The 27,443-nt window shown below is 65.2% G+C and overlaps 5 protein-coding genes across 10 annotated transcripts in view; 2 read left to right on the plus strand and 3 right to left on the minus strand.

Moving 5' to 3' along the window:
• DCTN1 (dynactin subunit 1) overlaps positions 1 to 9,534 on the minus strand; it is a 51,175-nt gene extending 41,641 nt beyond the window's left edge. For 2 of the 3 annotated variants that reach the window (XM_063401305.1, XM_063401304.1), the window contains exon 1: positions 2,272 to 2,425. In XM_063401305.1, coding sequence (XP_063257375.1) covers positions 2,272 to 2,304 — 33 coding nt within the window. In that variant the 5' untranslated portion in view covers positions 2,305 to 2,425. Of the gene's footprint in view, positions 1 to 2,271; positions 2,426 to 9,469 lie in introns of those variants that run through there. The other variant, XM_063401306.1, reaches the window with a different exon arrangement.
• Positions 9,535 to 9,640: 106 nt separating this feature from the next.
• LOC134552585 (uncharacterized) lies at positions 9,641 to 14,402 on the plus strand. Of its 3 annotated transcripts, none has more exons than XM_063401310.1 (5): positions 9,641 to 9,788; positions 11,679 to 11,799; positions 12,146 to 12,298; positions 12,381 to 12,547; positions 13,054 to 14,402. In XM_063401310.1, exons 3-5 carry the CDS (start codon positions 12,148 to 12,150, stop codon positions 14,350 to 14,352), a joined length of 1,617 nt encoding a protein of 538 aa, XP_063257380.1. In that variant the 5' UTR covers positions 9,641 to 9,788; positions 11,679 to 11,799; positions 12,146 to 12,147; the 3' UTR covers positions 14,353 to 14,402. The 3 variants fall into 3 exon arrangements, with proteins under 3 accessions (XP_063257380.1, XP_063257381.1, XP_063257382.1); XM_063401311.1 differs by having other exon boundaries at positions 9,645 to 9,788; positions 11,644 to 11,799; XM_063401312.1 differs by lacking the exons at positions 9,641 to 9,788; positions 11,679 to 11,799 and adding an exon at positions 11,817 to 12,051.
• Positions 14,378 to 17,558, minus strand: LOC134552586 (retinol dehydrogenase 12-like). The gene is made up of 6 exons (XM_063401313.1): positions 16,364 to 17,558; positions 15,571 to 15,810; positions 15,407 to 15,496; positions 15,146 to 15,334; positions 14,782 to 14,888; positions 14,378 to 14,696 (listed from the first exon to the last, which is right to left on the minus strand). The coding sequence occupies exons 1-6, from the start codon at positions 16,641 to 16,643 to the stop codon at positions 14,508 to 14,510; spliced, it is 1,095 nt and encodes a 364-aa protein (XP_063257383.1). The 5' UTR covers positions 16,644 to 17,558; the 3' UTR covers positions 14,378 to 14,507.
• Positions 17,559 to 17,699: 141 nt separating this feature from the next.
• Positions 17,700 to 20,445, minus strand: C7H2orf81 (chromosome 7 C2orf81 homolog). Of its 2 annotated transcripts, none has more exons than XM_063401309.1 (5): positions 20,348 to 20,445; positions 19,374 to 19,601; positions 19,040 to 19,246; positions 18,730 to 18,951; positions 17,700 to 18,616 (listed from the first exon to the last, which is right to left on the minus strand). In XM_063401309.1, exons 1-5 carry the CDS (start codon positions 20,354 to 20,356, stop codon positions 17,852 to 17,854), a joined length of 1,431 nt encoding a protein of 476 aa, XP_063257379.1. In that variant the 5' UTR covers positions 20,357 to 20,445; the 3' UTR covers positions 17,700 to 17,851. The 2 variants fall into 2 exon arrangements, with proteins under 2 accessions (XP_063257379.1, XP_063257378.1); XM_063401308.1 differs by lacking the exon at positions 20,348 to 20,445 and adding an exon at positions 19,968 to 20,135.
• Positions 20,386 to 26,096, plus strand: WDR54 (WD repeat domain 54). Its single transcript, XM_063401314.1, has 10 exons — positions 20,386 to 20,467; positions 21,637 to 21,844; positions 22,365 to 22,427; positions 22,506 to 22,572; positions 23,055 to 23,111; positions 23,180 to 23,307; positions 24,099 to 24,199; positions 24,279 to 24,441; positions 24,852 to 24,926; positions 25,048 to 26,096. Exons 1-10 carry the CDS (start codon positions 20,448 to 20,450, stop codon positions 25,177 to 25,179), a joined length of 1,014 nt encoding a protein of 337 aa, XP_063257384.1. The 5' UTR covers positions 20,386 to 20,447; the 3' UTR covers positions 25,180 to 26,096.
• Positions 26,097 to 27,443: the final 1,347 nt, after the last annotated feature.

Raw genomic sequence — 27,443 nt, forward strand, 5'->3', positions numbered from 1 at the left:
TGGTCACACCTGCTGGCCTGAGGGACAAATGTGGGGACACCAGGGCACAGCAGGCTGGTGACACAGCCTGGAATCTCCTCAGCTTCCCAGGCCAGTTCCTCGTGGATCCCCTCTGCCACCCTGACCTTCCCAGTGGAACACGCTCGGGATACCCCCATCCTGCGGAGGAAGAGGATGAAGGAGCAGAACCGTGGGAAGAGAGAAGGGCTGAGGCCACTCACAGTGACAGCCCTGTCACCGCTCGGTCTGGAAGGGGAATAAGCTCCTAAATCCCAGTAAATGAGAAATCCAGGGATTCACAGTGGGGGCCAGCTGAGGAGATCTGAGCAGGTGCTGGCAGTGGGGCAGCCAGAGGAACAACCAGGAGGGGCCTGTCCCCATCCCAGAGCTCCCAGCTCGTTCCAGGGACAGCAGGTGAGGGACAGGCACATGGCCGTGCTGCCACCACCACCACAGACTGTTCCCCACAGCTTCCTGCCTGGCACCGCTCCGAAATCCAGCGCTTTTCCATTTTCCCTCGTTTTTTGAGGCGTGATAGACATCCACAGACCGTCTGCTCTGCTGTGTGAAGCTCCTGGTGCCAAGGCACTGAAAACGGGATGAATTCCCAGCGATTTGGGTCGCCCCCGTGCTCCATGTGAAGCTGAGGGCTCCAGCGCTCCGCTCCATCCCGTGGATCACCCCGGGAATATTCGATGTTTCCTCCAGGAGCTCCTCCCCCACACAGGTGGCACTGCTGGAGCCTCAAACTGCCACTCAAAGCTCAGATCAAAAACTTTCGGGAGAATCCCGAGCAGCAAACTCCGACAAAATCCAAATTCCAAGCCCACAAAGCTGGAAGAGGGAAAGGCTGGGGAAGAATTCGGGGTTTAAGCCTGGCCAGCACCGAGTCAGTGGTGCTGCAGCCACAACAACATCCCTGTGGAAGGGAGGGATCACCCCGGGACTGAGGGTGGCTGCCGTGGGTGACACCGGGATGTGGCACTGGGATGAAGTCCTCAGCACCACTGGATTCCAGGCTGGCAAACTGGGAGGGTGTGGGTGTCTCTGGACACCAGGAGCAGTGTCCCCAAAACACAGAAGGGACACGGCCAGGGTGGCCAGTGGCTCCAGCCCCAGCACAGCCGTGGTCCCTGCAGTGCCCATTCCAAAATCCCTGTGAGCCAAACAGGGATAATCCACTCACAGTGCTGTCCTGGGACCCCCCAGCACCCCTGGAAACCCCAGGATTCCCAGGATCCCCAGTCCTGCCATCTCCATCAGCCCTTGGAGCCAGCATTTGGCTCCTTCCCTGCACCCCCATCCCCTTGGAACCCCCAGATCCCCCCAGGCTGTCGTGACAGAGCTGTCAGGACTCAGGCTGCAATTTCACTCCCCTCCTCCTGCTTCCCCACAGAAAACAGGGAGGTTTGGGGGGCGGGTGGGGGGCTCCAGCCCCCACAAACCCATCTGGACACGCACTCAGACCCTGCCAGGGTGGGCAAAAAAGGCTCCAGGCCGGGAAGTTTTCCAGAGCTGCTCCCTCCGCAGCCAAATCCCTTCGGCCACAGCCCAAATCCCTCCAGCTCTGGGCCTGGCATATCCCACAGCGGGCAGGACACGATGCCCACGGAGGCTCTGGGGGTCCCGTGGAGAGGTGGGAAGGGTCTGCCCTCCCCAGCCCCATCCTGGAGTCGCTGCCCAGCTGGCACAGCCAGGCCCAAAGGCGCTGGCGGTGCCCGGGACACAATGTCACCGTGGCGGCCACACAGGGACACAGCGACAGCGACAGCAACTCCCGGGAAAGGCCCGGCCCGGGCCCGGGGGGGCCGCTGGCACCGCACAGCCCAGGGGCAGCTGCAATACGGAAAAACCTGGGAGCGCTTGCCAGGCCCGCGGAATCCGCCTGGAGAAGCGGCCCGGAGGGAGGGGAGCCCGCAGGAAAACACGCCGGGAGCTTTGTGCTCGGCGGCCCCGGCAAGGCTGCGCCGGAGCCCCGGCAAGGGGCCGAGCCCGAGCGGGGGTAATTAATCGCGGTAATGAATTGCGGTAATCACCTCACGGGCAGGTAACTCCGGCCAAAAGCCGCGGCCCCGCTGCAAGCCGGAGCATCCCCCTCCCCTCCCGGCATTATTGTCAGCGAGAGCGCTGCCACATTCCAGGCACACGGCAGCACAAGCCAGATCTCCCCTACAAAGCCCGGCTGTTTTCGCTGCGACAGCGTCGCGATCTGTCGCGATAGGAGCCGGCCGAGGCAGGAGCTGTTGAGTCAGCCCCCCCTGCCCCCCTTACCCGGCCGGACGCGTGTCTCCTGCCCTGGGCCATGCTGCCCCGCTGCACAGAGCCCCGATCGCGGCCAGCACCTCCCGCAGCTCACGGCCGCCAGCCTCCAGCGGCGCTGCCCGGCGCCCCGGCCGATGCCCGCATCCCCTCCCGCCGGGCCGTGCAGGAGGCAGGGCAGCCTTTCCTGGGCGAGGATGCTCCGAGGGAGGGATACGGAGAATTCCGGCGCTGCCGATGGAGCCACTCTGCGCCAGTGCCGCTCCAGACTTGTGGCGGCGCCGGCGGCTCGCTGGGTCCTAAAGCTCCCCGCAGGAGGAGGCACCGGGCCACCGGCACGGCCGCGCTCCGGGCCCGCTCCTGCTCGCCCTGCGGTGGCCACCGGGCAGGGACAGCCCGGATCCCGCCCGCACAGGGCCCGCCGGCACCTCAGCCAAGGTCTGCCCCACTTGCTCTGCCCTTTGTGGGGAATTTTGAGGAAAAACAACGCCCCTGGAGCGGGGTTTGTCCCCAGTCCCCGGGAGCAGCACCTGGGGGTGCATGGAGCCCAAGGGGTTAATTAGGGGCAGGTTGAATGATCACTAATTGTCCTGCTCCTGGCTGTGACAGGTGACGTTGTGTCCCTTTGTTCCTGGCTGAGCTGACAGATCCCAAATTGACGCCCTCAGCCCTCTTGGCACCGCTCCCGGTGCTAATCAGGCTAACGAGGGGATTTGGGAGCCACCAGGACTGGCCACGGCCCGACATTCCAAGCCCGGGATCCCAACACATGGAAGCGCCCCGAAAGCTCGGGATACCCCGGGCTGGAAGCGACCCACGGGATCACGGATCCAACTCCTTCCCTGCCCAGGGCAATCCCAACAATCCCACCCTGTCCCCAAAACACTCCCGGAGCTCTGGCGGCCCTGGGAATGCTCCTCAAGGACGGAGCTTTAGCAATGCACAACTGGGATAAACAACACAAAAACCAGATGGAAACTGGGAGTTTCTCACTAGCACCACGAGGAACTCAACCAGAGTCACCTCAGGTATCTGCTGGGCATTGGTGCTCCAGCTGCTTCCCCTCTCCGTGCTGCTTTAAAGGGAACTTCACACGCACAAAATCCACGCAAAATTCACCAAAAAGCCACAAGGAGGACGAGTTCCTTCCCTTCAGCCTCAGATTCTAAACCGGTTTAGAAAATCTGAATTATTTTATCCACAGAAGGAGAAACCTCCTCCGGCACTGGAAGCTCACCAGAACCTGAGAGCAAGTAACACTTATGTCAACTATTTATAGACTTGTGGAAGGGTTTGGGTGGGAAAAGCTCTTAAATCCCAACAATTCCACCCCCTGCCATGGCAGGGACACCTTCCACTGTCCCAGGGTGCTCCAAGCCCTGTCCAACCTGGCCTTGGACACTTCCAGGGATCCAGGGGCAGCCTCAGCTGCTCTGGGCACCCTGTGCCAGGGCCTGCCACCCTCACAGGGAAGGATTTCTTCCTAATTCCTAAATTCTACAGGATTTCTGCTCTTCCCCTGCCCTGCAGGATCCTCCTCTGGGGTCCTGGCTGATCCCAGAGTGGAACAAGAGCCATGGACACAAACGCTTGGAAGGTGCTCAGCCCAAGGAGAGGCTGGAATGTCAAGAGGGAACTCCAAATTCAAGAAAGCTTCCTCTAAGTGCAAAGAAAACCGGGAAACAGCCACGGAATTTCAGCAGGAATTCAGATGGGAGGAAGGGAGAGCTCTGGGAGCACCCCCTCCGAGGATGGGAACTCCCCACAGAGCTCTGGGAACAGCAGGACAAACCCAAAAGCAGGAAAATAGCAGGGAATACCAGAGTAACTGTTAATTTAAAAAGAAAATTACAAATCAAATATCACACAGCCCCTTCTCCTCCGCCTCAAAAAGCTGGAGTTTTCCATGTTAAACTGCAGCACAAGGGAATGTTTTCCACACGAACACAATTCCATAGGATCACGGGACGGTTTGGGATGGGAGGGATATCAAAGCCCATCCTGTCCCATGGGCAGGGACACCTTCCACTAGCCCAGGTTGCTCCAAGTCCCCTCCAACCCAGCCTGGAGCATTTCCAGGGATCCAGGGGCAGGGAATCACCTGGAAAATCAGTGTTGAAAATAATGGAATAGAATCATGGAATCCTTTAAGTCGGAAAAGCCTTTTCGAGTAGTGGATATCCCATTGCCACCTCCCGGGATATCCCAATTCTCAACACAACAAAGTCACAGGCACCATCACCATCTCCTGCTTTATTTACTGCTTGGATTTGGGATGAAAATGAACCCCTGAGGGAAAGAATCCTGGAAAATCCTGAGCTGGGAAAGACCCACAAAGATCCTGAGCTTAAACATGAAGCTGAGGTGGGACAGGAGCTTTGTTAGAGCCTGAATTAAGGGGATATGGGAAGATTTGGTGATTAAAGCTCTTTGAGATGATCCAGAGCCCTCCAGAACACCCCGACCTCCAACAGGGCTCTGGCTGCTCCACCCTCACCACAACCTACGGATCTGGGGCTAAACCTGCTCTGTACAAAGGGGATCAATCCCAATTTCCCCCCAAACTCGGGCACTGCCAGGTCGGGATGAACTGCTGCTCCAGCTGACAAAATCCCCAGGACAAAGAAACCTTCCTGGGCCTTCCAGCATCCCCTTTCCACACCCAAAATGGGATTAAACCTCTGAAATAAATCTCCTGGTGCACTGAGCAGGGATGGGACTGGCACAGGAAGCAGGATCCCATCCAGGTATTTTGGGATTTAGCAGGAACACCACGTACCACAGGCACTGCCCTGTGCTCCCACTCCTCCTCAGTGAGTCTCTGGAGCTGTGTACTGGGGGGGACACTGGGAGGGGGGGACACTGGGAGGGAGCAGCCCAGAGCATCCTCAGGGTCACACCTGGCTGGGGCTGGAGCGATCCTCGCTCTCCTGGGAAAAAGCACCCAGTGCCACAGAGCTCCAGGGATTCCCAGTGCCACCCATGCCACTTCCCAGGGATTCCCAGTGCCACCCACACCACCTCCAGGGACTCCCAGTGCCACCCACGCCACCTCCAGGGACTCCCAGTGCCACCCATGCCATGGATCCCCCCACAGACCACCCCAGCCATTGCTCTGCAGGATCCACACGCATTTCCTGCTGCCCAAACTCTGTCTGATTCATCACCACAGAGAAAAGATGTCCAGAAATGTCCCCCCTCAACCTCCAGGCTTTTCCTGGCATCTGGGATACACGCCAGGCCCCTGCCGAGAGCTGGAACACCCCCAGCTCAGGGAGCAGGAGAGAGGAGGGAGACGAAAAACCTTTAGAAACTCCCACTGTTCATCCAGCAGAAGCAGAATTCCACCTTATTGCATTTTGATTTATTTTATACACAAATCTCCCAGTGAAATTCCTCCACAAAGCTGGTTTTGGGGTTGGGAGCAGCTTGGGTTTGTCAGCAAACTGAGTTCAGGAGAGAAATCCTAAACTAGCATTTGGGGTTTGGTCTTTAAGGAGTCAAAATAAATCCAGAGCGAGTTTAAGACTTTTTTTTTAAATTCCCCTCCAAGCCCCGAACACTCCCAGGGGACCCCAGAAGTCCCCCTGTGGAGGGGAATCAGAATCCTGGAGTCATGGAATGGTTTGGAAGGGACCTCAAAGCTCATCCAGTGCCACCACCTGCCATGGCAGGGACACCTCCCACTGTCCCAGGTGGATCCAAACCACAGTGTCCAACCTTGGGCACTGCCAGGGATCCAGGGGCAGCCACAGCAAAGCTGGGAATTCCAGCCCAGCCCCTCCCCACCCTCCCAGGCAGCAATTCCTGCACAAGATCCCAGCCCAATCTCCCCTTTCCCAGTGAAAGCCATTCCCTGTGTCCTGTCCCTCCATCCTTTGTCCCAAGTCACCCTCTGCAGAGGGATGACTTGGGACAAAGTCCCAAATGAGGGACATCCACCCCCAAAATGAGACCACCCAGCCAGGTCACTTGGGAATAACACAAACAGGAGGGGGGGACACGGTGTCACCCACTGGGATCTCACACCAACTCCCATGGAATTATGGAGTGGTTTAGGGTGAAAATCCCTCAGAGATCATCGAGTCCAACCACTCCCCCAGCACTGCCCAGGCCACCAGTGTCCATGTCCCCAAGTGCCACATGCACAGGGCTGGTAAATCCCCCCAGGGATGGGGAGCTGATCCCTGCCAGGGCTGGAATTCTCCTGCCCTTTCCAGGAAGGAATTTTCCCAATACCTGAACCTGGCACAACTCGAGGCCGTTCCCTCTCACCCTATCCCCCCCCTGCCAGCAGAACCCGACCCTTCCCGACTGCCCCCTCCAGCCAGGGAACCGTGCAGACCCCGGAGGTCCCTCCCGACCCCCTTTCCCCCCTTTCCCCCCTCGGGACGCCGCTCCAGGTGCGGCGCTGCCGGCGCTAGGACCCGGCGCTGGAGCCTGCGCCCTGCGCGGCTGCACCGCGGCACCGCAGCCCCCGCAGCCCCCTCCCTCCCGCCCCGACCCCGCGGGATCTTCCCGCCGCATTCCCGGTGCATTCCCGGCTCCCCCGCCGCGGGATCGATGCTCCGTAGCCCCAGCAAGGCCCGGACACGCCGAGGATGCAGCGGGAGGTCAGTGGGTTTCGGCTCATCCCCATCTCCGACACCCCGCGGGATTCCCGGCTGATTCCAGCTGGGATCACTCCCGGGGAACGCCGATTGAACCGCCCGGTGCTCGGGGAACGGGAGCGACTCGTTCCGTGCGGGACTTTGCTCGGCTGCCGGAGCAGAAATCCCTGAGTTTCCACCCTCCCGAACCCCCTCGGATGTTGCTCCGAGCAATTCCCAGCTTTAAACTTTATTCCCTCGTTCTTTACAGGATTCCTGAGCAGCCCCTTCCCTCAGAGGGCTGGAAAATGAGGGCAGGGAGGGGGGAACACCCAGGGCTGTAAATCAGTCCATAATCCATAAACCCCAATCCCTCCAAAAAACCCCAAACCCTCCAAAAAACCCCAGACCCTCCAAAAAACCCCAGACCCTCCAAAAAAACCCCAAACCCTCCAAAAAAACCCCAAACCCTCCAAAAAAACCCAAACCCTCCAAAAAACCCCAAACCCTCCAAAAAACCCAGGAGCAGAGCTCTCTGCACCACGCCAAGGGGACAATCCAGCCGGGGCACGCAGTTCCACACCCCTGCCATCCTCACCACCCAAGCCCTTCCCTCTTTTCCATTCTTTAGGCATTTTCCTCTGGAAAACTCAGGGATTCGTGTGAAAACCCTCCCAAATTTTTGCTTCAGCAGTTCCTGGGTGGGATTTGAGGCTTTGGGGAATCAGCACAACGTGACCCCCACCCCCACGTGCTGGGACAACCCCAGCATCCCCACCTCCCTGCACTGAAATCCAGTAAAATCCCTCCTTTTCCCCCTTATCAACACCGAAGGAATTGAATCCTTGTGTTTATTCCCAAAGCCACCACCCAGCTCCGCGTTTGGGAATGGAGGGAGAGAGGAAACAACGAAGGAATCGCTCCAAGGTCACCTGGGCAGGCGACAAACACCCAGCACGGAACCTGCTGGAAGAGCCCCACGGTCCAGGAATTCCCGAGGAGCTCGCACAGACCCGGGATTTTTAAAAACCAACACGGAAACCCGAAAATGCCGCATGAAATCGGGGCCAGCCTGCAGCGGAACAGCCCCGGAAGGTCCCTGCTGAGGGGAATTCGGGAATTCTGGAATTCCCTGACCAGCCCAGAGTGAGGGACGGCACCACCAGGACACCGGGACCAACACACCTCACACAGGTAAAGGGCCCTGCCTGCGTTCCACCCCTTAGTTAATCATTATTAATTCACTAATTAGCCCGGGTAATTAATTATTCACGTTGTGCTAATGAGGGCGGGTCGTGCTCTGCTGGATTTCCCAGCACACAGAATCCCCTGCTGGAAGATCCCACGCTTCTCCTGGATCCAGGAGCGGGAATATCCATCCTGCCACCCTTAATGAGCCCCCCCACAATTAGCCCGGGCGTTAATTACACCCTTCCCCCCGAGGCTGAGTCATTCCTGCCCTGCCTCCGGATCGAACCTCCCAATCCCACACTGAAATCCAGAGGGGGAAGCGCCGCCCTCATCCCATTGCAATTCCCCAGAAACCCCCAAACACCCCGAAATGCGCCCCTAACACCCCGAAATGCGCCCCAAACACCCCGAAATGCGCCCCAGACACCCCGAAATGCTCCCCAAACACCCCGAAATGCGCCCCAAACACCCCGAAATGCGCCCCAAACACCCCGAAATGCGCCCCAGACACCCCGAAATGCGCCCCAGACACCCCGAAATGCGCCCCAGACACCCCGAAATGCGCCCCAAACACCCCGAAATGCGCCCCAGACACCCCGAAATGCGCCCCAGACACCCCGAAATGCGCCCCAGACACCCCGAAATGCGCCCCAGACACCCCGAAATGCTCCCCAAACACCCCGAAATGCGCCCCTAACACCCCGAAATGCGCCCCTAACACCCCGAAATGCGCCCCAAAAAACCCCAAAATGCCCCCAAACACCCCGAAACACATCTGCATCCCCCTCACAACCCCAAAGTGCCCCCCAAACACCCCAAAATGCCCCCCCAAAATCCCGAAATGGCCCCCAAACACCCCTAATTAGCCCTGCAGACCCCAACCCTTAAATCCCCCCCAAACACCCCTAAATTACCCCAAATACCTGCACAGACCCCTAAACACCCCCATAGACCCCTAAATCCCCCCAAACTCTCCTAAATTCCCCCAAATCCCCACAGAGACACCTCCACACCCTCATAAACTGCTCACAGACCCCGAATCCCCTCACAGATCCACCCCTAAATCACCTCAAAATCAGCCCAGGTAAATATCTCCATAAATCCCTTTAAACTCCGATGAAAACCTCATACAGACCGCCCCCAACACCCCCAAAATTCTTCACGGAGCCCCCAGAACACTCCCCAGCCCGCTCAAGCATCCTTCCTAAATAAATAAATAAGCCTCTAAATAAAATTAACGCTTCAACCTTCTCGAATACCCCCTTCACACAGACCACCCCCCCACCTTTGCGACCCCTCACGCAAGACCCCCATAACGAAGGACGCTCCGCCAACACCGCAACATCTCTCTCTCTCTTTCCCCCGCCCTAAATCAACATCTTCCCCCATTCCCGGGACCCTCCCGGAGCCCCTCAGGCCTCCCCCGGTACCTCTGGCCCGGCCGCTCCCGGTACCGTCGACCCCGCCCGATAATAAGGCCCCCGCGGGCTGCCCCACGCCGTGCCTGACGCCCAGCGCGGCCGTACGGCCGCGCTGGGCGTCAGGCACGGCGTGGGGCAGCCCGTGGGGGCAGTAAGGGCAAAAGGGGCTTCACTTTTTTTGCGCATGCGCAGTGAGCAAAGTGAAGCCAAGGGAAAGGGCGGGGCGAGTGATGGCGGAGCCAGGCCCGGGGAGGAGGATGAGGAGGAAAAGGAGAGGGAGGAGGAAGCGGCGCCACGGGACGGGATCAATCGGGACGAGACGTCCTCGGTGAGTGCTCCCGACCTGGCAAGCTGACAGCAAGGGAAAGGGGAGAGGGAAGGTGGTCGCTGGAGGGGTTGCCATGGAAACGCGGTGTTTATTCCCGCCCCTGCCCTTGCTTGGGATTGGGAAGTGATCCCGGCCGTGATCTCGGGATTGTCCCGATCCCCTAGTCCCGGTGTCCCAGTCCCGGTGTCCAGTCCCCGTGTCCCAATCCCGGTGTCCCCGTCCCGATGTCCCAATCCCTTTGCTCCCAGTCCCGGTGTCCCAATCCCCGTGTCCCAATCCCCGTGTCCCATGCCCGGTGTCCCAGTCCCGGTGCTCCCGATCCCCCAGTCCCGGTGTCCCAGTCCCACTGTCCCAATCCCGATTCCCTATGCCCGGTGTCCCAATCCTGGTGTCCCAGTCCCGGTGTCCCAATCCCGATGTCCCAATCCCCCAGTCCCGATCCCCCAATCCCGGTGTCCCAATCCCTTTGCTCCCATGCCCAGTGTCCAATCCTGGTGTCCCAACCCCGGTGTCCCAGTCCCGTGTCCCAGTCCCGGTGCTCCCAATCCCGGTGTCCCAGTCCCAGTGTCCCATTCCCGGTGTCCCAATCCCCCAATCCCGGTGTCCCGATCCCGATCCCCCAATCCCGGTGTCCCAGTCCCGGTGTCCCAGTCCCCCAATCCCGGTGTCCCAGTCCCGGTGTCCCAGTCCCAGTGTCCCAATCCCGATTCCCTATGCCCGGTGTCCCAATCCTGGTGTCCCAGTCCCGGTGTCCAAATCCCAGTGCTCCCAGTCCCAGTGTGCCAATCCCGATCCCCCATGCCCGGTGTCCCATGCCCGGTGTCCCAGTCCCGGTGTCCCAGTCCCAGTGTCCCATGCCCGGTGTCCCATGCCCGGTGTCCCAGTCCCGGTGTCCCAGTCCCAGTGTCCCAATCCCGATTCCCTATGCCCGGTGTCCCAATCCTGGTGTCCCAGTCCCGGTGTCCAAATCCCAATGTCCCAGTTCCAGTGTCCCATGCCCGGTGTTCAGTCCCTTTGCTCCCAGTCCCGGTGTCCCAATCCCCGTGTCCCAATCCCGGTGTCCCAGTCCCGGTGTCCCAATCTCGGTGTCCCAGTCCCAGTGTGCCAATCCCGGTCTCCCCATCCCGGTGTCCCAATCCCCCCAGTCCCAATCTCCCCATCCCGGTGTCCCAATCCCTTTGCTCCCATGCCCGGTGTCCAATCCTGGTGTCCCAGTCCCCGTGTCCCAGTCCCCGTGTCCCAGTCCCGGTGTCCCAGTCCCGGTGTGCCAATCCCGGTGCTCCCAATCCCGGTGTCCCAGTCCCGGTGGTGCCATCCCGTGTCCCGCTGCTCTCCCCCCGCAGTGCCCGGGTGTCGGTGCCGGTGTCGGTGCCGGTGCCGGGGGCGCCCCGCCCCGCCCCGGTTCCTCACCGCGCCCGAGCAGCGTGGGCGCGCGTTCCGCTCTCCCCGTTCCCTCCGCCGTGTGCCTGAGCCGCTTCCCGGAGGGCTCTCCCCGATTCCCGCAGATCTCCTCCCGGCCCAGACGGGCTTTTCCCAGTGCCTGAGGGGATTTTTCCCCATTTCCCGGGGTTCTTTTCCCAGTCCGCGGGGGCTTCCTCCTTTTCTACAGGGTCTTTTCCCGGTGCCCGGGGCTCTTTTCCCGGTCTCCAAGGATCTCTTCCTGGTCCGGAAAGGCTCTTTTCCCCATCCCGGAGGGTCTCTTCGTGATCCCGGGGTTCTTTTCCCCACTCCGGGGGTTCTTCTCCGCGTCCCCGGCTCCCTTTCTCCCGTTGCCCTTCCCCACCGCACTGGCCGCGCTGGGATGTCTCCTGAGAAATCCAAGAGCCGGGATTTGGGATTTTAATTATCCCATCAGGATTCATCATCCCCTCGTTTCCTGCCGAATTCCAGAGACACCGCACCCGGCGCCGCCGCCCACGCGTCCCTGTCCCGGTTAACACCGGGATAACTCCGGGATAACTTCGGGAGCCGAGGGATCCCCGGAGCCGCCGGTGCCCGCCGGGAGCTGCGGGTGAGCTTTGGGAAGTCCGGGAGGAGGTTCCGGGGGCTGAGCCGCGGTACCCGGTGCCGGTTCATCCCCGGATCGCGGTGGGATTCCCACTGGGAACGGAGTGAAACCGGCACTGGCACCGGGCGGTTTCTAAGCCAGTCTGGGGGAAGGTCGGGCTGTGACGGGTGGCGGTGCCTCGTCCTGTCTCTGTGTGTCCCATCTCCCCAGCGGTGGCTGTCCCTGACTGTCCCTGTCCCATCAATGCCTCAGCAGGTAATCCCTGCCTGTCCTTGTCCCCATCCCTGTCCCCAGGTGATGGATGTCCTGGTGGCTGTCCCTGACTGTCCCTGTCCCTGTCCCCTTGCAGGGATGCCCCAGCAGCGGGCAGTGCCCGCGCTGACCACGCTGTGCCTGCAGAACCTGGCCCAGCACATGCAGAGTTTCTGGGCCAAGGACTACAGTGACAACTACCTGGACGAGTTCGAGTTCCGCTTCATCGTGGGCCCCTTCAACGACCTGGGTGAGCTGTGGGGGGTGGTTGGGGGTGCCGTGGGGGCAGCTGTGGGTGCCAAGTGTCCCTGACCTCCCCCGTTTGCCCCCAGCCTGCGAGCTGGTGCAGGAGCTGCTGCAGCTGCTGGCGAGCAGCCGGCGGCTGTCGCGCGCGGCGCTGCACCTGCTGCTGCTGCCACACCTGCGCCAGCTCAGCCTGCAGCCCTGCCCCAGGCTCGCCAACAACGCCCTGGGACACCTCATCATCGTGCGCTGCCAGGTGGGCACAGGGGGTGCCCGCTGCTGTGGGGTGGGAGAGCGGGGCAGGGGTGCCGTGGTCTGTGGGAACGGGCTGGGAGTGACCTCTGTGAGGCTGGGGGTGCCCACCCTCCATGGGGCAGGGGGAGTGGGGTTGGGGGTGCCCACCCTCCATGGGGCAGAGGGAGTGGGGTTGGGGGTGCCATGGTCTATGGGGCAGAGGAAGTGAGGCTGGGTGTGACCGCTCTCTAAGGGGATGGGAGAGTGGGACAGGGGGTGCCCGTCATCCATGGGGCTGGGGATGCCCATCATCAATGGGGCAGGGGGAGTGAGGCTGGGGGTTCCACCCTCTGTGGGGCTGAGGGTGCCACGGTCCACGGGCCGAAGGATTGGGGCAGGGGGAACAGTCCAGCTGTGCCCACCCTCCCTGAGTCTTGAGCTGCTCACCCTCTGTGGGACAGCGGGTGAGAGTGGCGCCTGTGCTCCCCTGCCCGCCCCACTGAGGTTCTTCCCCTTCCTCTTCTGCAGCGCCTGAGAGTGCTGGACCTGCAGGGCTGTGAGCGCCTCTCGCCGTCCGTGCTGGTGGACCTGGCCGAGGGGCTGCCGCTGCTGAGCCACCTGGGGCTGGCCCACACCCAGGCCAACGTGCAGGTGCTCTCGGCCGTGGGCTCCTGCTGCCGCCACCTGCGGGAGCTCAACGTGTCCGGCTGCAAGAAGCTGACGCCGCGCGCCCTGTGGCACCTGGGCTATGACCCCGTGGCACGGAGCCCGGGCTGCCCCAAGCTCCGTGTCCTGCTGGCCCGTGACCTGGAGGACTTCGAGGACGGGGATGGGGACGCGGCTGCCGTGGCCTTCTTGCTGCTGGCCCTGCCGTGCCTGGAGGTGCTGGCACACAGCGCCCTGCTGGACGCGCTCCGGCTGCTCCACTCGCGGCGGCTGGACGGTGCCGAGGCCCCCGAGGGCTTCCCCTCGCTGGAGGAGCTGCTGCGGGGCCGGGGGGCTGCACCGGAGGGAGCCCTGCTCACGCTGCCCCTGCGGCAGCTGGAGGACGTGGAGGAGGACGCCCTGGGCGCCGTGCGTGCCCTGTGTCCCCAGGCCGAGGAGGTCAAGCTGTGGCTGGAGGACAGTCCCGGCCCCTCAGGGCTCCGGGAGCTGCTGGGCTGGACGTGCCTGTCCCGGGTGATGCTGGGCTGCTCCGGGCTGCGCGGCCGGGCGCTGGCAGAGGTTCTGCCCCTGGCACAGCACCTGGGCACCCGCTTGCACAGCCTGACCCTGCACGGCTTCAGCTGGCGCGACCCGCTCTCGCTGCCCACCCTGCTCTCCAGCTGCCCCGGCCTGCAGAGCTTCAGCGTCGTGCTGGAAGTGCCGCCGGACCCCCACGCCCACGCCGAGCCCCCCGCCCTGCCACCAGGCTGTGCCACCGACCTGCCCCGCGGGCTGCCCCAGCTGCAGAGCTTCTCACTGATGCTGCCCTGCCCCGCGCCGGCCTCCTACGGGCCGGTGCTGACCTCCACGCTGGCCTCGGTGCTGTGCCAGGCCCCGCGGCTGCACACCCTGAGCCTGCTGTCCGTGCGCTTCCTGCTGGACCCGGTGCTGGAGGTGGCGCTGGCGGGGCCGGGGCTGCGGGAGCTGCGGGAGCTGTCGCTGGCCGACAGCTTCGTGTCTGCCGGCGCCGTGTGGCAGCTGCTGAGCTCCGACGGGCCCCTGCGGCGCCTGAACCTGGCCCGCTGCCCCGACATCTACCGGCGCGACTACGACGCCTTCCTGCAGGCCGTGAAGAGGCAGCGGCTGGACCTGGACATCATCTGGGACAGCATCTGGGACTAGCGGCACGTGTGGCGCCGGGGTTTTTAATAAAAGCATCACAGTCACGCCTGGCCCGCGCCGCGTCGTCGCCCTGGCAGCACGGGGTGGGTGCAGGGGGAGCAGAGCGCCATCCGTGTCCCCCTTCCCGTCCCGCTGAGGGGTGACACCCCGGCGGCTCAGTCCTGCTCCGTGAGCCCCGTCAGCCGTTCCGACGCCTCCCAGAGCTTCCGTGCCAGCGCGGTGTCGCGGGCGGCCGCCGAGGGCAGCGCCAGCCGGCAGCTGCTGTCGAAATATTTCCCGGTGATGCCGGCGGCTTCCTCCGAGACGGCGCAGAAGATGGTGCTGGCAGCGCCCTGCTCGGCCGACTGCGGGGGACGCGGGTGAGGGGGGCTCTGTCACCCCCCACCCGCCCCGCTGCCCCCAGGACGGGCAGGAGCTGGCCCCGCTCACCTTCATGAAGGGGCGCAGGAGGCGGAAGAGCGCCCGCACGGGCCAGCTGAAGTGGCGCATGATGCCGGTGCTCACCAGGCCGGGGCTCAGCGCGTTGGCCGTCACCCCTGCCGGGCCACACTGTCAGCAGGGTGGGGACCCCGGGGACCCCAAATCCCTGGGGGAGCAGCTGGAGCAGCCCCCGGCCTGACCCCAGCCCAGGCCTCGGCCACGCTTGGGGGGATCCCAGCCAGTCTCTAACCCATATCAGACCCCCCCAGCTCTGCCCTGCTGAGATCTGGCACAGGAGCGCAGGGAGTTGGGACAGGGGATGTCCCCAGGGTGCCACATGGCACGGCTGAGCCCGGCACAGCCCGGCACCCACCTGTGCCCTGCAGGCGCCGTGCCAGCTCGGCCGTGAAGAGCACGTTCATCAGCTTGGTGCTGTTGTAGGCGGCGTCGTACCCGCCCGGGCGCCGCTGCCCCGTCAGGAACGCGCTGTCAGCTGTGCCCACGCTGTGCCGGAACGATGACACGTTGACCACCCGGGCGGGTGCCGAGGCCTTCAGGAGGTCTGCACAGAGTAGGAGGTGAGCGGGGAGGAGCCCCCTGAGCCCCCCAGAACTCCCCCAACCCCTGCACTCACCCAGCAGCAGGTTGGTGAGCAGGAACGGGCCCAGGTAGTTGGTGGCGAAGGTTTGCTCCAAGCCCTCCGGCGTGACGGCAAAGGGCAGCCCTGCAAAGGAGGGTGGGCAGTGCCGTGGGGCGTCGGGACGGGGCGCTGCAGCCCTGCCGGGGCCCGGCACGTACCGGTGACGCCGGCGTTGTTCACCAGCACGTCCAGGCGCGGCTCCTCGCGCAGCACGGCGCCGGCGAAGGCGCGCACCGAGGCCAGCGAGCCGGTGTCCAGCAGGCGCAGCAGCACCGCCGGGTTCCCGGTGGCCGCCCGGATCTCCTCCACGGCCGCCTGGCCCCGCTCCCGGCTGCGGCACGCCAGGATGGTGCGGGCGTTCCGGCGCGCCAGGTCCATGGCCACGCATTTGCCGATGCCTGCGGGAGATGGAGCGGGCTGGTCCCAGGCAGGTCAGCCTGGCGAGGGGTCCCTGGGGGTGTCAGGGCTGTCCCCAGGGTTTGGGCAACCCCTGCCACAGCCAGAACCACCCAGCAGGAAATGATGGGCGCTGGGGTGGGGATGGAGCCCGGCACATGTGGGGCCACTCTGTCCCTGGGCAGGTGTGGACATCCCAATCCCAGCCTGTGGGTCCCAACATCGCCAGCAGTGCCAGCCTCACCACATGCTTGGCAGTGGGACACAGGTAGGAGCAGTGACCCCAGCCCTGGTGTGACATGGTGGGCATGGTGGCCAGCAGCGTGGTAGCCTTGTCTGTCAGTCATTAACGGGGCCGAGACAGAGTTCGGCCTCAGAAGGTGGGCAGGGGGCACCAGGAGCACACTGTGGGTGCCCAGGGACTGCTCCTGCAGCCATTTGCACTCCCAAAGCAGGGACTGGGATCCTGGGCCGGCAAAGGGACACCCACATCCCCTGCGGGCCACCCCACAGCCACCATGCCACCACCCACACACGTGTCCCCGTCCCTCTCACCGCTGTTGGCGCCGGTGACAATCACTGTCTTGCCCGTCAGGTCGGTGGGACACTCGCGGGGCTCCCAGGGGCTCCTGCGCGTGGCCCAGAGCAGCAGGGCCAGGGGCAGGAGCAGCAGGAGCCACCACGGGGGGCTCAGGGCCCCCAGCAGCTCCATGGCTGGGTGCGGGGTGGGGCTGGGGACAGAGGTCACAGCGGGACCTTTGCCCAGCCAGCAGCATGGCACGGCACAAGCTCCCCTGCTCTGTGAGCCACTCCTCCATGTCCTGAAGAGGGACATGTGTCCCCTGTGCCACCCCGCTGTCACCTTTGCTGCCCCGCTATCCCCTGTGCCACCCTCTCAATAAATGACAATTAATTCACTGCCGTTAATAAGCTCTCGGTGCTGTAAAAGCACACGGGTAACTCTGCACTGACGTTTTCAGGTCTGCCCAGCCTGGACCGAAAGTGGTGTTTTTCACCCCAATGCTCCTTTGTGGTGTTGAGTGACAGGGGAGGAATTGCACCAGCGCACAAAGCGGGATCACAAGTTTGGGGGTGATTTTGGGGTCACCTGTCTTGTGGGGTCGCCAGAGCGTACCCTCGACCAGCACTGAATTAAGACCGCGATGAAACCACTCTCAGGCTAATTAGGAGCTGCAAACCACGCCTAGCGTGTCATCTACTAATGAGGGACAGAAACCCACGCCCAAGGCCTCCCCGGGTGCTAAAATGGAGCTGCAAACCCCGCCCGCTAGCGCATCTCATGCTAATGAGCTAAAAACCACACCCGCTCCTCACGTCGCTATAAAAGCAACCCAGGGAAGTGCCCGAGGGACATGTGAAGCTCCCTGTGTCAGCTCCGTGTCCCCGGTGCCACCCCAGGGCTGCTTCTCCGCCACTTCAGACCCCCCGAACCCTGGGGCGGCCACAGGAGGGGCGATGTCCCCGTGCCCTCCAAGGTCCCCGTCCTGCAGTGCGGGGACACTCGGACACTCCAGCGCTGGGGCACGTCCCTGTGGGAGCCAGGACCTTCAGGAGCGGCCCAGAGGGCGGGGACAGTCACAGCGAGGGACCCCGAGCTGCGCCCGGAGCTCCCGGGAAGGCGGAGGAGGCTCCGGGCAGGCTCTGCCCGCCCGGTCCCGCCGGAGCAACCCCGACCCGGGGTCCCCGTTCTGCAGGACGGAGAGCTCATGGGGCGAAGCCACACTTGTCACCCCGTCACATCCCACTTTATCCCTCATTTGGGGACACAGAGGCTGCGGGGACAAGCCACGTGCGGGTCCGGGCGCTGGTGGCGCCGTGAGTGCAGCGCCCGGTGCTCCCGGCCCGGCAGCGGTGGCCGGGTGAGGAAAACTCATTTAAGGGGTTTTTATTTCCTTCTGTTCTTTTCAAAGGGCTCCGAGCTCCGGGGGCGCCGTGCCCCGGAGCTCTCAAGGGCCGGGGGTCACCCGGAGCTGGGGCAGCACCGGGAGCTGCCGCATTCCCGGGGGTTTCCAGCTGCTCCTCTCATTCCCCGTAGTCCGAGAGCCGGCACACGGGGTAGGCCAGGATGGGCTTCAGCTCCTGCTCCGCCCTCCTCAGCGCCTCCTCATCCTGCAGGTCCTCGCCGTGCCCCGGCGGGGGCGGCCCGCGCCGCTCGCTGCGGCCCCAGCGCACGGTGACACCGGGCGCCAGCCGAGCCGAGGCCAGCCACGGGTCACAGAGCTGCACCGCGGCCCTGCGGGCCCGCCCCGGGCCCGGGAGCACCTGCAGGAACCCCGAGGGGACCAGCCGGGACCGCGACGCTTCCGAGCGCGCCCGCTCGGGGTCGCCGGTCACGTCCTTCACCCTCACCTCGGGCAGCACCCAGCGGGCGGCGAGGCGGCGGGCGGCCAGCCGGGGCAGCCCGGTGCCGCGGGAGGCTCTGCGCGGCTGCACCGGGGCCGCGCCGGGGCAGGGGGAGGATGGCGGAGGTGGCACTTGGTGGCCGAGCTTCGCCGTGCCCTCCTGCCCTGCCTGCGCCGGGGCTTCCGAGGGCGCGGACGGGAGCGGAGACCGGGCTCGGGGAGCGTCCGGCGGGGCCGGCCGGGGCGCCGGGGGCCGGGAGGGTCGGCTCCCCCTCCTGGGGGTCTGGGCGGGGATGCTGCCCCTCCCGGGGGCCCGAGAGAGCTGGCGACCCCTCTCCGGGGGCTGGGGAGCGATGGGCGGCTCCCGGAGGGCTGGCCCTGGCACGGGCACGGTGTCAGCGCCGAGAACCTGAGCGGGAGAAGCTGCGGCTGCTGCAGCCGGGACCTGCCCGGGGGACAAAAGGGACCCGGTGTGGGTGACAGCAGGTGTGCCATGGCCCCGGAGCCGCTGGGGCTCAGCCCGAGGGGTCTCGGAAGAGGGATCGGGGCACGTCTCACCTGGTCCGGGGGCAGAGGGACAGCCAGGACGGGGACAGCGTCGGGAACCTCGCTGGGACACACGAGCGGAGCTCCAGCCTTGGCTGTCACAACGAGATCCTCGGACGGGCCCTGGTCTGGGGACAGAGGGACAGCCAGGACGGGGACAGCGTCGGAGACATCTCCGGGACCCTCGAGCGGAGCTCCAGCCTCGGCTGCCGCGGGGAGCTCCTCGGACGGGCCCTGGTCCGGGGACAGAGGGGACCCGGTGTGGGTGACACCGCCAGTCCCACGGCCTGGGCGGGTCCCGGGGGGTCGGGGAACGTCCCACCTTTTCCAGGGACAGACAGTCCTCGTCGCACAGCACCCAGCAGTCGCAGGGGCATCTTTGCGGCTCCTCGTCCTCTCCCCACACTCCGTCTCGTTCGGGGTCCGAGTCCCCCTCGCAGTCCGGGTCCCCCTCGTCCCGCACCAGGAACTCCCACTCGGTGACAAACAGGACGGCGTCCCGCGCCCGCGCCACCGCGAAGGGGACCCGCTGTGGGGACAGCGCTGAGACCCCGCCCCGGCCCCCGGCCCGCCCCGTCCCGCGGGGACAGCGGAGACAGCGGAGACAGCGGAGACAGCGGAGACAGCGGAGACAGCGGGGACACCGGGGCCCTCACCTGCCGCGCCGCCGTGGCCACCACGTGCTCGGCCAGCACCCGGTCCAGGAGATCCTCCAGGATGGACCCCACGTCCAGGGGCTCCGGCGGCGGGGACACCGCGTCCGGGGACGGCGTGGGGCGATGGGTTTTGTGGGACGGCTTCTTGGACTGTCGGCCCTGTGCTCGGCTGGGCTCCCGGGATTTGTCCAGCCTTGATTTGGCGCCGGTGCCGTGGGATTTCCCTTTCTGCGCGGGGAGAGACCCACGTTTACCTCAGCTCATCCCAGTACATCCCAGTATAGCCCAGTATAGCCCAGTCCATCCTAGCATGGCCCCCCAGCTCATCTCAGTACATCCCAGCACATTCCAGTACATCCCAGTACAGCCCATCCCATCCCAGTATACCCCAGTATACTCCAGTATACCCCAGCTCATCCCAGTACATCCCAGTATAGCCCAGTACATCCTAGCACATCCCAGTACACCCCAGTATAGCACAGTACATCCTAGCACATCCCAGTACACCCCAGTACATCCCAGTCTGCCCTAGCATGGCCCCTCATCTCATCCCAGTACATCCCAGCCCACCCCAGAATGGTGCCACCAGCTTACCACAGTATATCCCAGTATACTCCAATACGTCCCAGTATACCCCAGTATACTCCAATATACCCCAGTACATCCCAGTACACCCCAATGCAGCCCAGTACATCCCAGTACGTCCCAACCCACCCCAGCATGGCCCCCCAGCTCATCCCAGCTCATCCCAGTACATCCCAGTACGTCCCAACACACCCCAGCATGGCCCCCCAGCTCATCCCAGTACATCCCAGTAGACTCCAGTATACCCCAGTATATCCTGGTACACCCCAACCCCCACATCCCCCCTCTCCTCCCAGCCAACACCGGCCCCCTTGGCCCCGCTTCGCCGCCCCCCGGTTCCCCCAGGTCCGCCCAGTTCCCCCAGTCCCGCCCAGTTCCCCCAGTCCCACCTCGGCCATCCCGCCCCCTTTTGGCGTCCCGGGCTCCACGGCAACGTGACGTAATCACCGCGCGCCGCCCGCTTGCGTCATCACGCCGCGACGCGTCTCCATGGCGGCGGCGAGCACCGGGTGAGCGGGGAGGGGGAGAGGGGAAACCGGGCGGGACTGGGGGACACTGAGGGGGAAACGGGCGTCGGGGAGGGCGGCACGGGCAGGGCCGGGGGCTCGGGGAGGGCGGGGGGCTCGGGAGGTGGGGCTGGGCCGGGAGGTGGGGCTGAGGGGGGTCCCTGGCAGAGCAGCTTGGGCAGGGGGGTGTGGGGGTCCCGGGGTGGATCTGCCCCCGCTCCCCTGGATCTGCCCCCGCTTCCCTGGATCTGCCCCCTGGATCTGCCCCTGGATCTGCCCCTGCTCCCCTGGATCTGCCCCTGGATCTGCCCCCTGGATCTGCCCCTGGATCTGCCCCTGGATCTGCCCCTGGATCTGCCCCTGGATCTGCCCCCTGGATCTGCCCCTGCTTCCCTGGATCTGCCCCTGGATCTGCCCCGCTCTCCTGGATCTGCCCCCTGGATCTGCCCCCTGGATCTGCCCCTGGATCTGCCCCTGGATCTGCCCCTGCTTCCCTGGATCTGCCCCTGGATCTGCCCCGCTCCCCTGGATCTGCCCCCTGGATCTGCCCCCTGGATCTGCCCCTGCTTCCCTGGATCTGCCCCTGGATCTGCCCCGCTCCCCTGGATCTGCCCCCTGGATCTGCCCCCTGGATCTGCCCCCTGGATCTGCCCCTGGATCTGCCCCTGCTCCCCTGGATCTGCCCCTGGATCTGCCCCTGGATCTGCCCCCTGGATCTGCCCCTGCTTCCCTGGATCTGCCCCTGGATCTGCCCCGCTTCCCTGGATCTGCCCCTGGATCTGCCCCCTGGATCTGCCCCTGCTCCCCTGGATCTGCCCCTGGATCTGCCCCCTGGATCTGCCCCCTGGATCTGCCCCCTGGATCTGCCCCTGGATCTGCCCCGCTCCCCTGGATCTGCCCCCTGGATCTGCCCCCTGGATCTGCCCCTGGATCTGCCCCTGGATCTGCCCCCGCTTCCCTGGATCTGCCCCTGGATCTGCCCCCTGGATCTGCCCCCGCTTCCCTGGATCTGCCCCTGGATCTGCCCCTGGATCTGCCCCGCTCCCCTGGATCTGCCCCCGCTCCCCTGGATCTGCCCCCCGGATCTGCCCCTGGTTCTGCCCCTCTGCCCCGGCTGTGCCCCCGCTGCCCCCCGGGCCCGCCGCAGCCCCGGTTCGCTGTGCCCCGCCCAGGCCGTACCGCCGGGAGCGGAGCCTGCCCCTGCGGAGCAGCAGCTCGGCGCTGTACAACAACCTGGCCGTGCTGTGCGCCCCGGCCCGGGCCCCGGCCTTCGGGGCCGTGCACGGCACCACCCTCAGCCTGCTGGGCAGCGAGGGGCCCCCCCGGCAGCTGCAGGCGCGGGGAGGGGGCTCGGCCCTCAGCACCCCCCTGCTCACACAGGTGAGGGGCGGGGAACAAGGGCAGAGCCTTGGCTGGCTCTGCCCAGCACCGGGCAGGGGTGGGACACGGCCCTGGCACCGAAACGGGGCAGGGGGACCCGGGATCCTGCAGTGCCAGACGGTGGGGAGGGCACACAGGAGCTCCCTGAGGGGTCTGGGGGACTCTGGGGGGGTCCCCGAGCCCTCGAGCTCACCTGTGGGAACACCAAACACACCTGGGGCAGGGGGAGGGCACCCCAGGAGAGGGGTTGGGGGGCTCCAGGGGGGGATCTGGGGGCTCCTGTTCGAGGAGGAGGGTTTGGGAGGCTCCAGGGGGAGATTTGGGGGCTCCTACTCCAGGGGTAGGAGCTTGGGGGACTCCAGGGGGGGATTTTGAGGCTCCTGTTCCAGGGGTGGGAGTTTGGGGAGCTCCAGGAGGAGGGTTTGGGGGCTCCAGGAGGGGGTTTTGGGGGGGCTCCAGGAGCAGAGGTGGGTTTGGAGGGGTTTTTGGGGCCCTGCAGTGCCCGCCCTGTCCCTCGCAGGCCGCCTGGTGCGAGCTCCCGTCGCGGGTGCTGCTGGTGCTCACATCCCAGCGCGGGGTCCAGGTGAGGCTGGGAGGGTCCGGGGGTCCTGGGGGTCCCCCCGTGCCCCCCGGGGTGTCCCAGCCTGTCCCTCCATGGCAGATGTACGACTCTGACGGCTCCACCATGGTGTTCTGGCACGCACTGCACGTCCCGGAGCACCCGGCAGGTGAATCCCTCAGGGAGCCCCCAACCCCCAGCACTGCCCAGGCCACCCCTGACCATGTCCCCAAGTGCCACATCCACAGGGCTGGTAAATCCCCCCAGGGATGGGGCCTCCACTCCTGCCAGGGTGGAAATTCTTGCCCTTTCCATGAAGGAATTTTCCCAATATCCAACCTAAAACTCCCCCGGCACAGCTTGGGGCTGTTCCCTCTCATCCTGTCCCTTGTCCCCGGCTGTTCCCTCCAGTCAGGAGTTGTGCAGAGCCACAAGGCCCCCCCTGATCCCCCTTTTCTCCAGGCTGAGCCCCTTTCCAGCCCCCTCAGCCGCTCCCGGTGCCCCAGACCCTCCCCAGCTCCATTCCCCGAACACCAACACCTCAGTATCTTGTGACGGGCCCAAACCCGAGCCAGGATTTGGCTGTGACCCCAATTCCTGTCCCCAATTCCAGTCTCTGCCCACGGCTGACACAGACCTGTTCCCTTCCAGCACATTCCGTGTTCGCCCGAGGCATCTCCGCGGCCGGCGGCCGCTTCGTCTGCGTGGGTGAGCCGGGGCCGCGGGGAGGGCGCTGCCCCGGGGCGGCCCGGCCCTGCTGACCCCTCACCCCGCAGGGACGTCCTCTGGGGCCGTGCTGGTGTTCGACATCCCCCCCAAGGGGACCAACGTGACGCTGAGCGAGGTCCTGGAGCAGCACCGGGACCCCATCACCGACATCGTGGCCGAGCAGGGCCAGGCCCCGGTATGGGGGAGGGTGGGGGACCCCAAATCTCATCAGGGACACCTTCCACAAACCCCGTCCAGCCTGGCCTTGGGCACTGCCAGGGATCCAGGAGCAGCCACAGCTTCTCTGTGCTCCCTGTGCCAGGGCCTCCCCACCCTCACAAGGAAGGATTTCTTCCCCAAATCCCACCCAAATCTCCCCTTCTCTGGTGGGAAGCCATTCCCCCTTGTTCTGTCACTCCGTCCTTTGTCCCAAGTTCCTCCTGTCTCTCCTGGAACCTCCTTAGGCACTGGAAGCTGACAGGGCAGGTCCCTGCAGACTCCCCAGCCCTTTCCTCCCACTCAGCACTTTCCCCGATGAGTCACTGAACTTTCCTTGCTCTGGCATCCCCGAGGAATTCATCCCCCAGAAGCCATTCCCGAGTTGCTGTGTCACCGTGGGGACACGGAGCTGCTGTGTCACCTCCCGCTGCCCGGCCCCTCACACACCCCCTGCACTTTGCTCCGGGAGCGTTCCCAGGGCTGCACTGGGACATTCCCAGGGCCGGGAGGAGCCGGGAATCCTCACGGAGGGAGGGGTGCTCCTGTTCTTCCTCGAAATGCTCCCTCGGCGTGGCAGCGCGGGCAGACACGGACGAGTTCCGACGGAGCCGCCCGTGGGCGCTCCCGGCCCCGCTCCGGCCCGGATCCGTCAGCACTGCGGGAGCTGTTCCAGCCTGTCCTGCTGCCCCGGGGCAGCCCCGGAGCCGGGGCAGGGCCGGTGCCACCCCAGAGCTGGGGACAGTGCCCCTGAGCCACCTCTGCCCACAGGACGGGGCTGGGGACCTGGTGACAGCCGATGACTCCGGGACCCTCTGCCTCTGGAGCACCGGGGAGGAGTTCACCCTGCTGGGGAAGATCCCGGGATCTGGGTGAGCCGTGGGGATCCCGCAGGGTGCTGGACATGAGGGAGGGACGCCCCAGCGTTGGTGACACGCGGCCCCTGTCCAGCTGCACCTGCTCCTCGGTGGCGCTGTGGAACGGGATCGTGGCCGCGGGCTACGGGAACGGGCAGATCCGGCTGTGGGAGGCGGGCTCGGGGCGGATCCGCGCCCAGGTGGGCGCCCACGCCCGCTGGATCTACGCGCTCGACCTGGCACCGCTCACCGGCAAGGTACGGAGGGCACGGGGCCGGTGTCACAGCTGGGGTCACAGCTGGTGTCACAGCTGGGGTCACACTTGGCCTCACACCTGGGGTCACACCTGGGGTCACAGCTGGCGTCACACCTGGGGTCACATCTGGTGTCACACCTGGGGTCACATCTGGTGTCACACCTGGGGTCACATCTGGTGTCACACCTGGTGTCACATCTGGCCTCACACTCAGCCTCCCACACCAACATCCTGCCCCGTATCCCAGCCTGTGTCCCACCCCGACATCCCAGCTGGCATTCCACCCTGGAATCCCAGCCTGGCCTCCCGTCGCACGTCCCGCCCCTGTGTCCCACCTGTGTCCCACCCTGGCCCGTGGCACTGCCACCACAGCACTCCATGGTGTCCCCACGGTGCCCCGCTCCCCTGCAGCTGCTGTCGGGTGCAGAGGATTCCTTTGTCCACGTCTGGAAGCTCAGCAGGAGCGCGGACACCGACGACATTGAGGTGAGTCGGGGCCTGGGACACGGACACGGGACTTGGAGCCACGGCTGCTCCGTGGGGAGTGGAGGCCTGGGATGGGGACGTGGAAATCGTGGGATTCCGTGTGGATGCACTCCTGCCACAGATCCAGCACTGCCACGCCGAGTGTGTGACGGACACGCAGGTTTGTGGCGCCCGCTTCTGTGACCCTGCCGGGGACACCTTCGCTGTCACCGGCTACGACCTGAGCGAGATCCTCTGCTACGGCCCCGCCTGAGCCGGGGCTGCCGGGAACACCGGGAACACTGCTGGGAACGCCGGGACGCTCCGGCAGCGCGGCCGTGGGTGAGGGGTGAGCACAGACCCCTCCGGCTCCATGTGGGGGGAGCCCAGCCAGGATCCCCCCCTGCCCAAAGCCCTCCCGAGGGCTGGGAGCTGCCCCAGCTCCACCACCCCGAGGGGATCCTCCCGTGGCTCCCAGCGTCTCCGGGATCCTCCCGTGGCTTCCCGCCCTTCCCGGAGGGTGGCGTGGCTGGGAACAGACCTGGCTCAGACGGGAGGATCCCGGCAAACCTGTGCTACCTGCTGCTCCGGCCGGGAGAGCCCCGAGCCCAGCCCAGCGTCCCGGGGTGGATCCTGCATCCCAACCCGACTCAGGATCCCCGATCCCCATGGGATGCTGCAGTCCCATGGCCGCTGGCCAGATGTTTGAGGCCCCAGCTGTGCTCCGGGGCTGGATACAGCAGCTGCAGCTGGACCCCAGGGATGTCCCCAGGTCCCCTCCAGGCCCCCTGACTGTCCCTGACCCCCCCATGGGAGCTGAGGTGACCCCAGGGATGTCCCCAGGTCCCCTCCAGGCCCTCTGACTGTCCCTGACCCCCCCCATGGGAGCTGAGGTGACCCCAGGGATGTCCCCAGGTCCCCTCCAGGCCCCCTGACTGTCCCTGACCCCCCCATGGGAGCTGAGGTGACCCCAGGCTCTGCTCCCAGGGCCCTGCAAGGCCGGGAGGGGGGAATGGGGGCCCAGCCCTGGAGCCGGGGGGGCTCAGCCTGGGACAGGCCCTAAGGTGGGGGGACCCCACCCATAAATGACCCCACCCTGTATGTCCCACTCGTGCTCCCCCAGTGTGTGGGTCAGGCTCCCCCACTTCTGATCGCCCCCCATGTGCTCTGTAACCCCCCCTCAATAAATACACCCCAGTGAAGCCCCCCCGTGTCATCCTCCCTGCATGGGGGGGTCTCGGATGTTGGGGGGCCCAGCAGAGTCGGGCTGTGTTACAAAAAGCTTTATTAAATGTTATTAAAGGTTAAAACAGCCGCTGCTGAGGTGGGGGCGGCCCCGCTCCGGCCCGGGGAGGGGCCCCGACACCGGGGGGGCCGCTGTGCTCCTGGGGTAAAAAAGTGTAAAAATGGTTGTGCAGTTCAGCCCGGGGACACAGCCCGGGGACAGGGACAATGCCACCCTCCCCGGGACAGGGACAGTGATCCCTCCCGGGACACAGCCTGGGGACAGGGACAATGCCACGCCCCGGGACAGGGACAGTGATCCCCCCCGGGCTCCAGGGACAGGGACAATGCCACTGCCCCGGACAGGGACAGTGATCCCTCCCGGGACACAGCCCGGGGACAGGGACAATGCCACTGCCCCGGACAGGGACAGTGATCCCTCCCGGGACACAGCCCGGGGACAGGGACAATGCCACTGCCCCGGCACAGGGACAGTGATCCCCCCCGGGACACAGCCGGGGCCTGTCCAAGGCACAGAGATGAGCCGGGGGCTCTCGCAGCCACACAAGCACCCAGGGACCCCTCCCCGCGCCCTCCCCCGCCCGCCCTGCCCTGCTCACAGCTTGCCCCCCCCGCCTCACGGGGGGAGGAAATACAGCACCAGAGAGCCCTACGGGGGTGGGGACCCCCAGAAAAGAAAGGGGGAGCGGCAGAGCCCCGCTCCCTGCACACTCCCAGCCCCAAATACTGCTCGGTCAGAGGTAGCACCAGCGTTGGCCGGGGCGGGGGGGCCCTGCCGGGGGGAGGGGGCTCGGCACGGCCCCCCCGCGCCGGGGAAAGGCACGGTGGGACCGGCAGAGCCTGTAAACAGCCGGGGTGGGGGGTAAACAAGCCCTTGGGGGACCCCCACCCCTGCCAAGCCCCCTGGCTCAGTGGTGGTGGGGTCCCAGGCCTGAGAGTCACAGCCCAGGGTGGCGGTCCTGGGGCCAAGCTCCCTGGCTCAGCATGGGGGACCCCTGGGCACAGCCCCCCCAGCCCAGGGTGGGGGTCTCAGGGTCCAACCCCTCCGTTCAGTGTGGGATCCCTGGAGCTGAGGATGGGGGTCCTGAGCCTGAGCCCCTCAGCCCTGCATGGGAGCCCTGGGCCCAAGCCCCCCACTCAACACAGGGACCCCCAGCCCAGCCGAGCCCCCCAGCCCTTTAGAAAAGCCCCAGCCCCAAGCCCCTCACTCCACACAGGGACCCCCAGCCCAGCTGAGCCCCCCAGATAAGTGTGGGGGTCACAAGGCTGAGACCCTCAGCTCATAATGGGAGC

Source organism: Prinia subflava, chromosome 7 (assembly GCF_021018805.1).
Source record: "Prinia subflava isolate CZ2003 ecotype Zambia chromosome 7, Cam_Psub_1.2, whole genome shotgun sequence".
NCBI lineage: Eukaryota > Metazoa > Chordata > Aves > Passeriformes > Cisticolidae > Prinia > Prinia subflava.